Consider the following 14,785-nt stretch of genomic DNA (forward strand, 5'->3'; position numbering starts at 1 on the left):
AATTAATAGGTTTGTTGGGAAGAGAAGTCCATTTCTAGAGATAGGATATACTGTTATTTGAATTTATTGATGAAGGCTATTCTAGTTAATCCTTTATGATGTTAGCATTGAAGCAGTTTGATATGTTCAAAATTTAAAAGTTGGCCTTGGACCCTAGCATTGTGTATAAGCAAGGAGTGTTCTTTACATCTTCAAAGTCATCAAAACCAATGAAGTTGCTAAACTTTCCATATCAATAAAAAATAGTAGAAAATTAATATCATATGTTTGTGTTGTAATGATCTCTTACTCCCTTTCTTCAAGTAAGATTGACTAAAGGTTATCGTGATAAGTAGCAATAATGTGGATTAGAATTCTCTATAACTTACACGGTAATTCCATTTGGAGTTCTTAAAATCCTAACTCTCATTTTTAATTAAATGATCCATATTTGCCACCTCATCATGCAACTTAACAAGATATAATGACTTGAAGAACAATTAAGGATCCTCCAAAGGTAAAAAATGCTAAGATGGCAAGCTTTGATTCATTTACAAAATATCTGTTTAGGATTTTAAGAAGTTTGCTGCAGAGTTATCCTTGAAAATTTAGAGCATTCTTAGCCGAGATAATACTATTTAGGATGAAATTATCGGAGTATATTCTTTAATAAGGTTCATTCTAAGTTGATGCATAATGTCCTGTAAGCCCAGTTTGCTTATAATTTCTGTGTATGTGAGCTACACTTGAAAGGGTTTGTGATGTCTGAAAGTCCTAAACGTTCTTAGGCCTATGAAGTGGAGATAATCTTATGAGTCACTTTTGTCAAACCTTTTAATTGATGTCATCCTATGACTTATTAATGAGTTTCTAAAATGTATTGTTTGTAATGGCTGAGAGTATCTGATACTAACGTTATTGACAGAGACATGGTGGATGGACTTGGGGTGGAGGCAACCTCAGCGGTATGTCTGCTTCAGTATCAACCCTTGGTGATAGTGGTTGGTTGATACATGTTCAGAATATCTTGGCTGGTTCTGCTTGGATTGCTGCACGTGTAGCTTTGGAATCAGCTTCAGTACTTGTACATTGCAGGTGATTGCTTTATGCCAATTTTAATGTCTTGATTTCTCTTTTGAGATGTCTCAAAACACATTCACTTTTTAAAAGTTGAAGTTTCGGGCCCTGTTTGGTAAAATTTTGCAGAACTCTTTTTGCTTTTGAATTCAGAAAGACACTTTTAAGAAAATAGTTATCCGAACAAGTTTTTAGATGTGGCTTCCACCACTAACACTTTTCGAAACAAAATACAAAACACTATTCGAAAAACCAAACACTTTTCAGAGTACGTCTATAGGGAGGTGGTGAGAAGTTTATGGGTTGTCTACATGTGGATTGGTGTTATTTAGGAACGAGGAGCTTCTGGAGGGATTTTGATAATATGGGATAGAAAGGTGGTGGAAAAGGTAGAGGAATGAGTGGGGCGATTCTCCATTGCATGTTCCTTCAGAAATGTTAGTGTTGATTTTCAGTGGGCATATGCAGGGGTTTATGGTCCTAATCATGGCATTGACAGTAGAGTGGTTTGGGATGAATTGGCTAGGATTTATGAGCTGGTGGGAGAACCATAGTGTATTTGGAGTGATTTTAATGCTATTCCATATCTTTGTGAGAGATCAGGAGATACCTGTCGTTCTCTAGCCAAGATAGAATTTTCAGATTTTCAATTTGAACAAGGCCTTATGGACATCCTACTTCTAGGTAGACAATTTACGTGGTCTAATAATCGTGAGAACGAATCTTGATCAAGAATTGATAGGTTTCTTCTTCCTCCTGATTGGAAAAAACAGTTTCCCTATGTCGTTCAAAGAAGATTTCCTAGACTTATGTTAGATCATTTTTCCTTTATTGCTCAGTTGTGGGGTTGCGAGTAGGAGAAGTCGGTATTTTAAGTTAGAGAATGTGGTTGAAGTTAGAGGGTTTTGTGGAGCAAGTAAAGCATGGTGGAAGTCTTACAATTTTCAGGGCTCTCCTAGCTATGTGTTGACATGTAAATTGAGAGGTTTGAAAACGGATTTGAAAAAATGGAATGAAGAGATCTTTGGTGATGTTGGAAAGAGGAAAAAGGAGTTAGTGGATGGTATTTAAGAGCTTGATATTATTGTAGAAGGTCGATCGTTGGTTGAGAAGGGGCGCAACCCTAGTACACAGGAAGTATACAAAAAGAGCCCCTAATTAGAGGAAATGAACGAACAAGAAAGTAAAAAATCAGCAAACGACATACTACCCGGGCTATGCACCGACACCCAAAGATATAACATATGAAGCACATTTCGACAAAGAGCCCCCACCGGAACCTCCACATCCTCAAAAAGCCTAGAATTTCTCTCACGCCACAGGCCCCACAAAACACATAAAGGAACCTGCTTCCAAATTCGGTTAATAGTACCACGACCCAACAAAGTACCCCACCCACTCAATAAATCCAAGACACTACTAGGCATAACCCACTCCACCCCAAACAAGCTATAAAAAGAACTCCAAACAACCCGAGCCACGTCACAATGAAGAAGAAGGTGATCAACGGATTCCCCATGCTTCTTACACATAACACACCACTCTACCACCACAATACCACGCCTACGTAAATTGTTATGAGTTAAAATCTTTCCTAAAGCCGCAGTCCAAACAAAGAACGCCACCCGCTTTGGAACTTTAACACGCCATATACCCTTCCACGGAAAAGAAGCCGCCTCGTGACAAACTAAAGCTCTATAGAAAGTCTTCACTTCAAAATTCCTCCTCTTAGAAAGAGTCCACACCACCCTATCAACCTCCCCATGCCAAACCCGAATAGAGTATAAATGTTCATAGAAGGACATCACCATCTCCACCTCCCAATCCTGAGCATAGCGCGTAAAGAGAACATTCCAATGAGTCACACCTCCTACCACCGACAAGTTATCCACCACCCAAGCATCAGGAGAACGCGCGATAGTAAACAAAGCTGGATAATAGAGCTTGAGAGGCCTATCCCCACACCATACATCGTGCCAAAAACGAATATGAGACCCATCACCCACCCCCAAACGCAAATACTTCGCAAAATTATCCCACCCCCTTCGAATAAACTTCCAAACACTGACACCATAGGGTCCCGTCACCGGTAGTGAACACCAACCTCCCCTCACACTCTCATACTTCACCTCAATCACCGATCTCCACAACGCATCGCGTTCCTGAGAAAACCTCCAGACCCATTTCCCCAATAAGGCATGATTGAACTTAATAACATTACGAATGCCCAATCCACCAGCCTTGATTGGAGCACAGACACGATGCCAATTTACTAAATGAAATTTAGACTCATCCCCCATACCACTCCACAGAAACTCCCTTTGAAGCCGCTCCAACTTCTTAGCTACACTCACAGGAATAGGGAACAGAGATAAATAATATGTAGGAATGTTAGAGAGAGTACTGTGAATCAACGTCACCCTACCACCCTTTGATAAATAAAGTTTCTTCCAGCCGGCCAACCTTCGTTCCACCTTCTCAATAACCTCATTCCAAATAGAAATAGATTTGAACGGCGCCCCCAACGGCATACCCAAATAGGTCATCGGCAGAGACCCAATTCTACAGCCCAAAATATGTGCCAAAGACTCCACATCTTCCACCTCGCCAATAGGGACCATTTCAGATTTGCCTAAATTGATCCTCAACCCTGACACCGCTTCGAAACAAAGGAAGGTACATCTCAAATTTCGAACATGTTCGGCTTGTGCTCCACAAAAGATTAAGGTATCATCCGCAAACAGCAAATGATTCACCACTAAAGCTTCACTATCCCTGATGCCCACCGAGAAACCCGACAGCAAACCTTGGATCATAGACTCATTCAACATCCTGCTAAGCGCTTCCATAACCACCACAAACAGCAAAGGAGAAAGAGGATCACCTTGCCTAATCCCTCGCGAGCTCTTAAAGAACCCTGTAGGGGAGCCATTAACCAAAATGGAAAATTTTACAGTAGAAACGCAAAAATAAATCCATTCCCTCCACTTCTCCCCAAACCCACACCTCTGAAGCATGTAAAGTAAGAAACCCCAATTCACGTAATCATATGCTTTTTCCAAATCCAGTTTGCACAATAACCCGGCCTCCCCTGACCGCATTTGGCTATCCAGGCATTCATTAGCAATAAGAACAGAATCCAAAATTTGCCGTCCACCAATGAAAGCATTCTGAGAGCTCGAAATAATTTTCCCCAACACTGATTTGAGCCTGTTAGCAAGAACCTTAGAAATAATTTTGTAGACCCCTCCCACCAAACTTATAGGCCTAAAGTCCTTAACCTCCACCGCATCCGTCTTCTTAGGAATAAGGGAAACAAAAGTTGCATTCAAACTCCTCTCAAACTGGCTACTATTATGAAATTCTGAACAAACCGCCATAATATCTTTTTTGAGAATCCCCCAACATTTCTGAAAGAAGGCCATAGAAAAACCATCTGGACCCGGTGCCTTATCCCCGTTCATGTCCCTCACCACCTCCCACACCTCCTGCTCCTCAAAGGCTCGTTCTAACCAGAGACACTCATCTGCGTCAATGGAAGAGAAAGAAATCCCATCCACCCTAGGCCGCCACGAACTCTGCTCAGTGTATAATGTGTCATAATAATTCACAATATGATCCTTAATTTCCACCGGATCGGTAGACAAAGCCCCATTGATCCTCAAAGCTCCCACATAATTGTACCTTCGATGCGAATTAGCCACCCGATGAAAGAATTTTGTGTTATTATCCCCTTCCTTTAGCCACAGAGCCCGAGATTTTTGCCTCCAATTAACCTCCTCAAACAGTAATGTTTTTTCCAACTCCCTAATCATGTCTGACTTCCGTATCCGCTCCTCCTCCACTAGCCCCCGAACTTCTTCAAAGCACTCCAACTCCTTAATACCTTCCAATAACTCTTTCTTCTTCTTCCCCACATCACCGAAAACCTCTGCATTCCATTTCTTCAAGTCTATCTTTAAAGCTTTCAACTTGTTTGCCAGCACGTAACTCGGTAAACCATGAAAATCATAAGACTCCCACCAACGTTGCACACGTTCCACAAAGCCATCGTATTTGAGCCACATGTTTTCAAATTTGAAGTATCTTTTCCCTTCTCTTTGCGTACCACAATCCAACATCAAGGGGAAATGGTCCGATAAAAGTATAGGCAAACGACTTTGTGACACATCAAGGTAATGTTCTTCCCACTCCGGAGACAATAGAAACCTATCAATTTTAGACCATGCCTGATTATTGGACCAAGTGTACTGCCCTCCTTGGAGAGGAATATCCACCAAACTCTGCCCATGAATGAAATCCGAGAAATCTTCCATAGCAGCAGAAAAACCACCAACTCCCGATCGCTCACTCGGAAACCGCACCACATTGAAATCTCCCCCAAAGCACCACGGCCTATCCCACCAATTCATCAAACCAGCCATCTCTAATTCGTAAGAAAGCTAGTGCTGAGGGTCCGAGGATATTAAGGACTTCCGTCTTTTAAGTTTAGTGGGTGGTATATATAAATCTGAATGTAAGGTACTAGGAAACAGGTTGAAAACAGTGTTGGAAAATATCATTTCAAATTCACAAAATGCGTTTTGTAAGGGGGAGAGATACATTGGATATTCAGTGTTGATTGTTAATGAATATATTGATAGTCGAATTCGATAAGGGATCCCTAGCTTGTTCTGTAAGTTGGACTTGGAATTGGAAGTTTCTGTTGTATTTATTGAAGTGAAGGTTTTGGGGAGAAATGGAATGTTTAGATAGCACAATGTATATCTACGGTGCGATTCTCCGTTCTTGTTAATGATGTTCCCTCTAGATTCTTTAGTAGTTCTTGTGGTTTGAGACAGAGATCCATCATCTCCTCTTTTATTTGTGGCTCTTATGTAGGCACTAAGAAAATGATGTCGGCCATAGTGGAGGGATATTATCAGGTTTTTCGGTGGGTTCAAGAAATAATGGAGATTTTGTTGTGTCTCATCTCTTGTTTGCGGATGACACTTTTATATATAAGTAATGTAGTGTATATTAAATCAAAACGCAAAGATGCGTAACCCTAGTACACAGAGTATGAAAGAGAACCCCTAAAATGTAAAAAATGAAGCACATAACTCCAAAAACTCAGTAAAATTAGAGACATGCACACTATTCCAGGCCACTTTCCATGTATACAGGGATTGTAGCATCATCTTCTTTATCTCCAGCAAACCACTCTCACGATCTTCAAAATTCTTTGTGTTCTGCTCTCCAAAAACACCACATTAAACACAAAGGAGCCAACCTCCAGATTTGCAAAGCATGATGAGCTTCCAATTGTCCCCTCCAACTTCCTAACAAATCATTTACCCTTTAAGGCATAACCCAATCAACACCAAACAGCTAAAAAATGGCATTCCACAATCCAGTTGCAAATTCACAATGAAGGAATAAATGATCAATAGACCCCTCACACTTCTTACACATACAACACCACTCCATTACAATAACATGCCGCTTTCTTAAATTATTCAAAGTTAAAGTTTTTCCTAAAACCACAGTCCAAACAAAGAATGCTACTCTTGAGGGCACGTTAACTTTCCAAATACTCTTATAAGGAAGACAGGACCTTACATCATTAGATAATACTTGATAATATGACTTAACTTCAAATGTTTTCCTTTTAGATGGAATCCAACAAATTGTATCATTGCCGCCATGCCTTACTCTTTGAGAATACATCTCAAAGAACCCCGAAACCACTTTCATCTCCCAATCAGGCACTGGTCTAGCAAATATAATATTTCAATGAATGTTTACATTCTATAGCTGCATATTATTCGCCACCCACGCATCCTTGCCACAAGCAATAGTGAATAATTCCGAAAATAAGACTTTCAAAGGTTGTGCTCCCCACACCAATCATCATACCAAAACAGCACATGAGATCCATCTCCTACCTCATATCTCACATTATTAGCAAAACCATCCCATGCGCTCCTTATACATTTCCACACACCCATGCCATAGGGCCCCCCAATCTCCTTAGAACACCAATCTCCTCTCATACTATCATATTTAATACTCACCACCTTTCTTCAAAAAGCCTCTCTCTATCGCATACCTCCATAACCACTTCCCTAAAAGAGCTTGAGTAAACTAAATAATATTTTTCACCCCTAGACCTCCTGATGTTAATGGAGTACATATAGTTGACCATTTCACTAGTTGGAACTTAAACTCATCGCCATTACCTCATACAGACAGCCCCTCTAGAGTTTTTCCAATCGATTAGCCACTCTTAGCGGAGTAGGGAAAAGGGATAAGTAATAAGTTGGCAAATTAGAAAGAGTATTTTTTTTTATCAAAGTTAACCTACCTCCCTTTGATAAATAAAGTCTCTTGCAAACTACTAATCTATGCTCCATCTTCTCAATAATGCTACTTCAAATCTTGGAGGCCTTATAGTGAGCACTCAAGGGAAGACCTAATTACTTTATTGGCAACAACACCACCCCACACGCAAGAATGCTAGCAAAAACCTCCACGCCCCCCCACATTGCATACATGAACAATCTCTAACTTAGACAAGTTTATCTTTAACCTTGACTGCTTCAAAACATATGAACAAACATATCAAATATTGAAAGTGTTCCACATTAATGAGAACGTGGAATGGAAAAACCGAATCGTAGAAATGCAGTGAGCTATCCAACCTCGCCATCTCTCCCCAAAGTTGTATCTCTTCAATAAATATAAAAGAAACTCCCAATTGACGTGATCATAGGCCTTCTCCAAATCCAATTTGCATAAAATACCCGATTCCCTAGAGCGAAGCCAACTATCCAAGCATTCATTCGCCACTGAAACAGAATCCAGAATTTTTCTACCCCTAATAAATGCATTTTGAGAACTTGAGACGATCTTTCCCAATACCAACTTCGACCTATTTGCCATAAAAAATAAAAATAATTATATAGCTTTTAATCTCTCTCTCTCTCTCTTTTTCTCTCACCAGTTCCTTTCCCCTAGTGGTGGCACGTGAATGCGCGTCCCACTAGGGTTCGTCTCGTTTTGTTCTTTAGAGGATGGCCACGGAGAGGCGGTTCTCCGTGGAGGCTAAAACTTTCCTCCTCTCGGTGGAGGAACGTAAGTCTGTGCTCAGAATGAAGGGGAGGAGGAAAGACTTCTCACGGGTTGTGCGTTTAGGTTTGTAGTGCACTGCTTGGGTTGTTGTGGTGGTGGAGGCTTTGCAGTCTTAGGGGGTCGAGGATTTTGTCAAATCCTTTCGGTAAGATTCGAAGGCTTGGATCATCTGGAAAGGCTATAAAAAGGTTGGTCGATTCGTGGAGCTAGCGGTCAATGCAATGGGTGGTCGAAGAGGGTTCCTTTTGTTCCCGAAGGGATGAGGAGGGCGGGGCTAGAATAGAGTGGTTGTTAAGCTATGTGAGGTGTTGGCTTTCTTCGAAGTTGTGTTTGGGTCTCATCTTGCTGGTGTGTTGTCTCTGACGGACTGACGGAGAATAAGGCTGGGAAGAAGGTGTCGGGCCTCCATGATTTCTCAAAGGATTCCATTTCAGGGCACTCGAGTGGGGCTTGGCCCATCGTGTGTAGTGTTCTATCGTCATTCACGAAATCGTGCGATCTTGATTTCCTCTCGGCGGTGAGGTATGCTATCTCTGAGGATTTGAGATCGACGGTGGACTGCTTTGTGTTAGAGAAGCTTTTGCTTGGTTCGATGGTCAAGGCCATTTTGCTGTGTTCGCTGAGCAAGAGGCTTCATGAACATGATCTCTCTGATTGAGGCACGTCAGGCTCTGCGAGGAAGACAAGGGCTCGTTTGAAATTGCGTACGTGGAGGAAGCTTCTAGTGAAGATCAAGTCAGTAGTGAGCCAGGCTGTTGTGAATTTGTTGGGTCGGTTTGTTGGTTTCAGTTCGGGCCAAAATTTTAAAGGTTTTTCGACTAGGCCAGTTCATGACTAAGCCCAAATCCCAGGTGACGGATGAGGGCTCTGCGGTTACGGGTTTTTCGACTAGGCCAAAGACGTTGTTGGCGGTCTCCGAGGGTGATCTTTCTTTGGCCAGAGACATTGTCGATGACAAGACTGAACATGACGAAGTTCTTCTGGTGAGTTTGATATGTTGTCGTCTGCTTCCATATGCCTTGCAGGTCTGGCGATCTACTCTGGGCCAGGTTCGTTAGGGTCTGGACAGATCGGCACAACAGGGGTTGCTCCTCCATCCTGGATTTTTACGGGTTCTGAGTTTGCGAAGGGTGTTCATTGGCCGGAGATGTCGGCGGTCGCCCAGGGTGGTCTTCATCTATCGGAGACGATGTCGACGACTCTGACCTATTCAAAGCAGGCTAAACAGGGCGAAGTTCTTCCGGTGAATTTGTTATGTCCTTGCCTACTTCTGGGGGTCTTGCACGTCCGACAATTGACTCTGGGCCAGTGTTGACAAGGTCTGGATGGATCGGCACAACGGGGGATGCTCCTTCATCTTGGATTTTTGGTGCAGACCGAGAGGTGGTTTGTGAAGTGTTTACGAAGGGTCCTTCACCCGTGCCGGAGATGGTCATGGGTTAGGCGAAATCCCAGGCATGGCTGGCAGGCAATTGGTCAATTGTTTCTGAGGCGGCAGCGCTGGGTGAAAGACTCCGTCTTTGGCTTCCTGTGATGTCGGAGGCTGGGGCACCTTTATATCTGTCGGAATCCATGCTGGTATTGAGGTATTCTCGAAAGCCGAAGGATGCGAAGTTGATCAAATTGATTGTTGAGACCATGGAGGCAACCACTGTCTCTCCTCTGTTGAAGGGCTTCCTTCGGTGGGGGTTTCTTGGACCAACTTCTACAGTGCTGGTTATATCTCCTAAGCCTGAATGGAGTAGAGAGGTTAAGAATTTAGAATACTTGATTAACTTTGTTGCTAGGGGCGTTCGTTCTAGCCAGGGTAAAGGTAAGGGGACCCTTGTTGTGATGTAATGTAGTCTAGGGTGTTTTGGCGGGGTTTGGGTTTTGGTTGTAGGGCTTTGGGTGTCTTGGTTTTTGGGTTTGGGTTTGGGTTGTGGATCTTTGGCTGTCTTGGTTGTTTGGGTTTTTCGGGTCTTTTCTTTCTTTCTTTCTTTTCTTCTTCTTCCTTTTTCTTTTTATTTTTTTATTTTTTTTTTATGGTTTGGTTTTTTTTGTATGCTTAGGAGCGCCTTACCCTTTTTATAATATATTTCTTTGCTTATCTATCAAAAAAACCTATTTGCCATAACTTCTAAAATAATTTTGTACAACCACCCACTGAACTAATAGGACGAAAGTCCTTAATCTCCACCGCTCCAGCTTTCTTAGGAATAAGAGAACCAAACGTAGCATTAAAAATCTTCTTGAATTTTCCACGTCTATGGAACTCCTTAAACACCGTCATAATATCCTCGTATAAAACCTCCCAACATTTCTAGAAAAAGGCCATGGACAATCCATTAGGTTCTGGCGCCTTATCTCCATTAAAGTTCCTCACCACTTCCATTACTTCACTTTCCAGCTAAGTACTTTCCCCATCATCAATGGAAAGAACTGAAAGGTCTTCCATCTTTGGCCCCCACATATACTGTTCAGAATACAATTGTTTATAGAAGTTCACAATGTGATCTTTTTTACTACAGAATCTTCAGTCATATTCCCATCAACCACTAAGGATTCAACCAAATTATTTCTCCTACGTGAATTTACCAAATGATGAAAGAACTTCGTATTGTTGTCTCCCTCTCTCAACCATAGAGCCCTGGACTTTTGTCTCAACTCACTTTTTTAAGATAGATGCTCCACTACAAGTCTCTAAAATACTCTTCTTTCTTAATACTTTCAACTTCAGTTAAAGATCTCTCCTCTGCAAGCAGATCTAGAGCACAAAGACCCTCCACCATCTCCCTCTTTCGCTTCCCTACATCACCAAAAATCTCCTCATTACATTTCTTCAAATCAGCTTTCAATGCTTTCAATTTTTGTGCTAACACATAACTAGAATTCCCCTCATAATGATACGAACCCTACCACATCTTGACCTTCTGTACAAAACCTTCTGATTGCAGCCACATATTTTCAAACTTAAAAGACCTACTACCCCTACATCCTACTCCACAATCTAACAGCAATGGGAAATGATTAGACAATAATCGAGGAAGACGTCTCTGAGTTGCGTCAGAAAAATATTCCTCCCACTCTGTAGATAGCAAGAATCTATCAATTCTTGACCATGATTCAATATCCCAATTATTAGACCAAGTGAGCCTTATAATACCTCACAATTTTTTTTAACATTTTTATTTTGTAGTTTTTTGTTCCTTTTCTCATTAAGGTGGTTTTTTCTTATATACTTAATGTGTACTAAGGTTGCGACTTTCCCCACCTTTATATATAATGTTTTGAAAATACATGTTAAAGTTTTTTTTAAAAGAAGTGAAAACACGGCTTAGTTTGTCCAACATGCACAATAACAACTGGAGGATGGCCTTGTTACTCATAAAAAAATTTAAAATTTAAAGTGAAGGCTGGCCTCCATGTGGTGGAGGTGGGTCTCCCTTTCCCACCTACCCTTGTAGAGGGTGGAACTCCACCCTCTCCACCCTTTGTTGTGGTGGACCGTGTGGGGGTGAGTGAAACATCACCCTTATTTGTAGGTGGATACTGGAGGGGGAAAGAAACCCACGCCCTGTGCCTCTCTCAAAGGCGCAGAGCTATCGCCCTTCTATGTGGGGTTGGGTCTCCAGCTCCACAGAGTGGGGAACACCGGAGAGGGGAGGGGGAGACCCACCTTCCCCCTAGAGAGAAAGGGTGGTGGCCTCCAGCCCCACAAACAGGGTGTGGCATTCACTACCTGTGGAGGCCAGCCTCTAACGGCCAATTTTTTGGGTTTTTTGCTTTGTTTCTTTTATGTTTTGAAAAATTATTTTTAGAATTAAATCAAAATACTAATCAGTTTTTTTTTTCATTCTTTCAGACACATTTTTTAGTTATCCAAACAAGTTTTTAGATGTGGTCCCCAGAGACGGTACTTTTCAATTTTCTTTTTTTTTTTTTTAAAAAAAATATTTTTCAAGTCATATAGTCGAAAACACTGTTTTGATAACTTTTTCAAATGGACCCTTTATTTCTTCGATTTCCTATATCACACTTACCTCGTTTAAAAACCCACCCAGAAGATTCTTTTTAGAAGTTATTTTGCCTCTATAGGGTCATTTTTAGAGCTTCATCTAGTTAATGGTTATAACAATTGAATAAAGATCTTTCAACTTATTGGTTGTTTTAATTTGTAGTCAATTCAAATGAGGGATGTTCTACATTTTAGCCTTCTCTATTTTTGATGGTTTGACATTCTTTATTTTGTGTAGTGATGGATGGGATCGGACAACTCAATTGGTTTCACTTGCTAATTTGCTGCTTGATCCATATTATCGGACATTCACTGGGTTTCAGGTATTAACTAGAAAATTACTGGGTTATGTTTTTTTATTACTTCTAGTAGTAATTATATTCTATTAAAAATCAAATGGGACTAACCCTAATACATGGGACGTTACAAGAGTAGCTAAAAGAAGGAAGGAAAAATCCAAGATTTAAGAATGATGAGTGAGAAAATCCAAAAGGAGGAAGAAGTAAATTCCCAATTGCTCTCATCCAACTTGAAAGAGATTTGAAAAAACAATAATAATGATTTCAATTGAAGCAATGATTCTTTAGTTCCATCGAAAGTCATAGTACTACTCTTCCGTCAAATACTCCGTTTAGACACAAGGCTAAAACATTCTACACTTCTCTGATTTGATGTCTTCTAAAGCCATTCCTAACATGCCTAACACACCCTCACCAAATCATTCATAACCCAAGACTTCCCGAATAAGGAGAAAACTAACGACCAAAGCTCCCTAGTAATAATGCAATGTAGAAGAATGTGAGCTGTCTCACCACTTGCTTTGAACATACAATACTAATGAACAATGATTTTCTTGCACTTCCTAGGGCTATCCGATGTTAAGATTTTACTTTGTGATGTTGTCCAAGTGGAAAAGCCACTTTTGTTGAAACCTTTCCAAATGTCTCACCATGGAAAATCAACCTCCGAGTCTCCTTGCAAAGCCCAATGATAAGACTTCACATTGAAATTCTGATTTTAGATAAATGTCTATTTATAGAAATTGCGAACAGATTCATGGTCCCAGTCCTACAATTCCCATGAAAATCTAGAACACCAATGATAGTTGCATCTCTATCCCCAGCAATTACAAACAATTTAGGGAAAAGGAGTTTCAAGGGCACCTCTCCGCATTATAAATCTTGTCAAAAGTGGGTGTGACTCTCATCCCAAACATTAAAATCTTATATATTTCAAAAACATTTAGGAGTGACTTATAATGCGCTTTCACAAACTTGCATCACGTGCACCCTAAACTTCACACTTGTAGATTATTGTCTAAGTTATTTCCCCATATGAGTTTGGTCAGAAGCACCAAGGTTCCTAATATCCAAACCTCAAGATTTACTTATAAAAAAATAAAAATAAAAAAAATCCAAACCTCAAGATTTAGTTGGGGAACAAACTGTATCCCAATTTCCAAGTGGTACTTCAACCCATCTGCTGCCCCTCCCCCCGCCCCCAAAATAAATAAATAACTTAAAAAAAAAAAAAACTAAAAACCTCCAAAAAAGAGAAGAATTGAAATTTGCAATATTTCTTATCAAAAAGAAATTTGTCCTCACTTTTCTAATTTTGCTGAATTTTTGGACTGGTGTTTCTTTTCTCTCCTTGATTGGGGGTCTCTCTTGTATACTTCTTGTGTACTTGGGTCCCCTTGTGTTTTCTATTGAAATTGATTTACTTATAAAATTGTAGTTTTCCTTATCTCTTGGCAACACAATGGCATAGGATAAAACAACATACAATAAGTAGGTACACTAGATAGAGTACTTTTAGTCAAGGTGATTCTTCCTCCTTTTGATAAGTATATATTCTTTGATGTCAACTGACATTTCCATTTGTAACGACCCAGGGAAAAACGCTAGTCATATCTGTGCTATCACTCCAAAAGGACTAGTCAATTTAAAACTTCCCTAAAATCCCTTATAATGTATAGTTTTATCTAGTAACTAAGCAATGTGGGACTTAGTACTCATGACTATCTTTATAAACCACCCATTCTATGTGGGTTACTCCTCTTCTTTTCAATGTAAGACAGGGATGTTACAAACTCCCCCATTTAAATCTCTAACGTTCTTGTCAGGGTCACGCCATGCAGTGCTCCAGTACCACATGACGTTACTTGATGGCTCTAATACCATTTGTAATGACCCAGTGAAAAGGGATAGCTACATCTGGGTTATCACCTCAAAAGCACTAGTTAATTTGGAACTTCCCTATAATCCTTTATAACGCTTGGGTTTACTTAGTAACTAAGCAACGTGGGAGTTAACACGTGATTATTTTTATAAACTACCCACTCTATGTGGACTGTTACTCATCTTCCTAATGTGGGACATGGGTATTACACCATTCTTTCCACAAATACACCCTAAGTTGATCTAGCCTTATAAAACAAACTAAGCGGCAAACAAGAGTAGGTCTGTGGAAAGGAGCGAACCTTACGCCTTAGTACTCTGCTATCCACCCCACATCTTCTACCTCCCCAACTGGAAGCAGCACACCCTTTCCCATGTTCATTTTCAAACCTGAGACTGCCTTAATAAAGGTAAGATGTATCATCTATTTCCATTATGA

The 14,785-nt window shown here is 40.6% G+C and overlaps 1 protein-coding gene across 2 annotated transcripts in view; it reads left to right on the forward strand.

The window, feature by feature from the left end:
- LOC133879697 (phosphatidylinositol-3-phosphatase myotubularin-1-like) overlaps positions 1 to 14,785 on the forward strand; it is a 53,606-nt gene that overhangs the window by 34,110 nt on the left and 4,711 nt on the right. For both annotated transcript variants that reach the window (XM_062318398.1, XM_062318397.1), the window contains exons 13-14: positions 905 to 1,074; positions 12,405 to 12,489. In XM_062318398.1, coding sequence (XP_062174382.1) covers positions 905 to 1,074; positions 12,405 to 12,489 — 255 coding nt within the window. The remainder of the gene's footprint in view (positions 1 to 904; positions 1,075 to 12,404; positions 12,490 to 14,785) is intronic.

The sequence above is a fragment of the Alnus glutinosa genome, chromosome 10 (genome assembly GCF_958979055.1).
Source record: "Alnus glutinosa chromosome 10, dhAlnGlut1.1, whole genome shotgun sequence".
NCBI classification, from domain to species: Eukaryota; Viridiplantae; Streptophyta; class Magnoliopsida; order Fagales; family Betulaceae; genus Alnus; species Alnus glutinosa.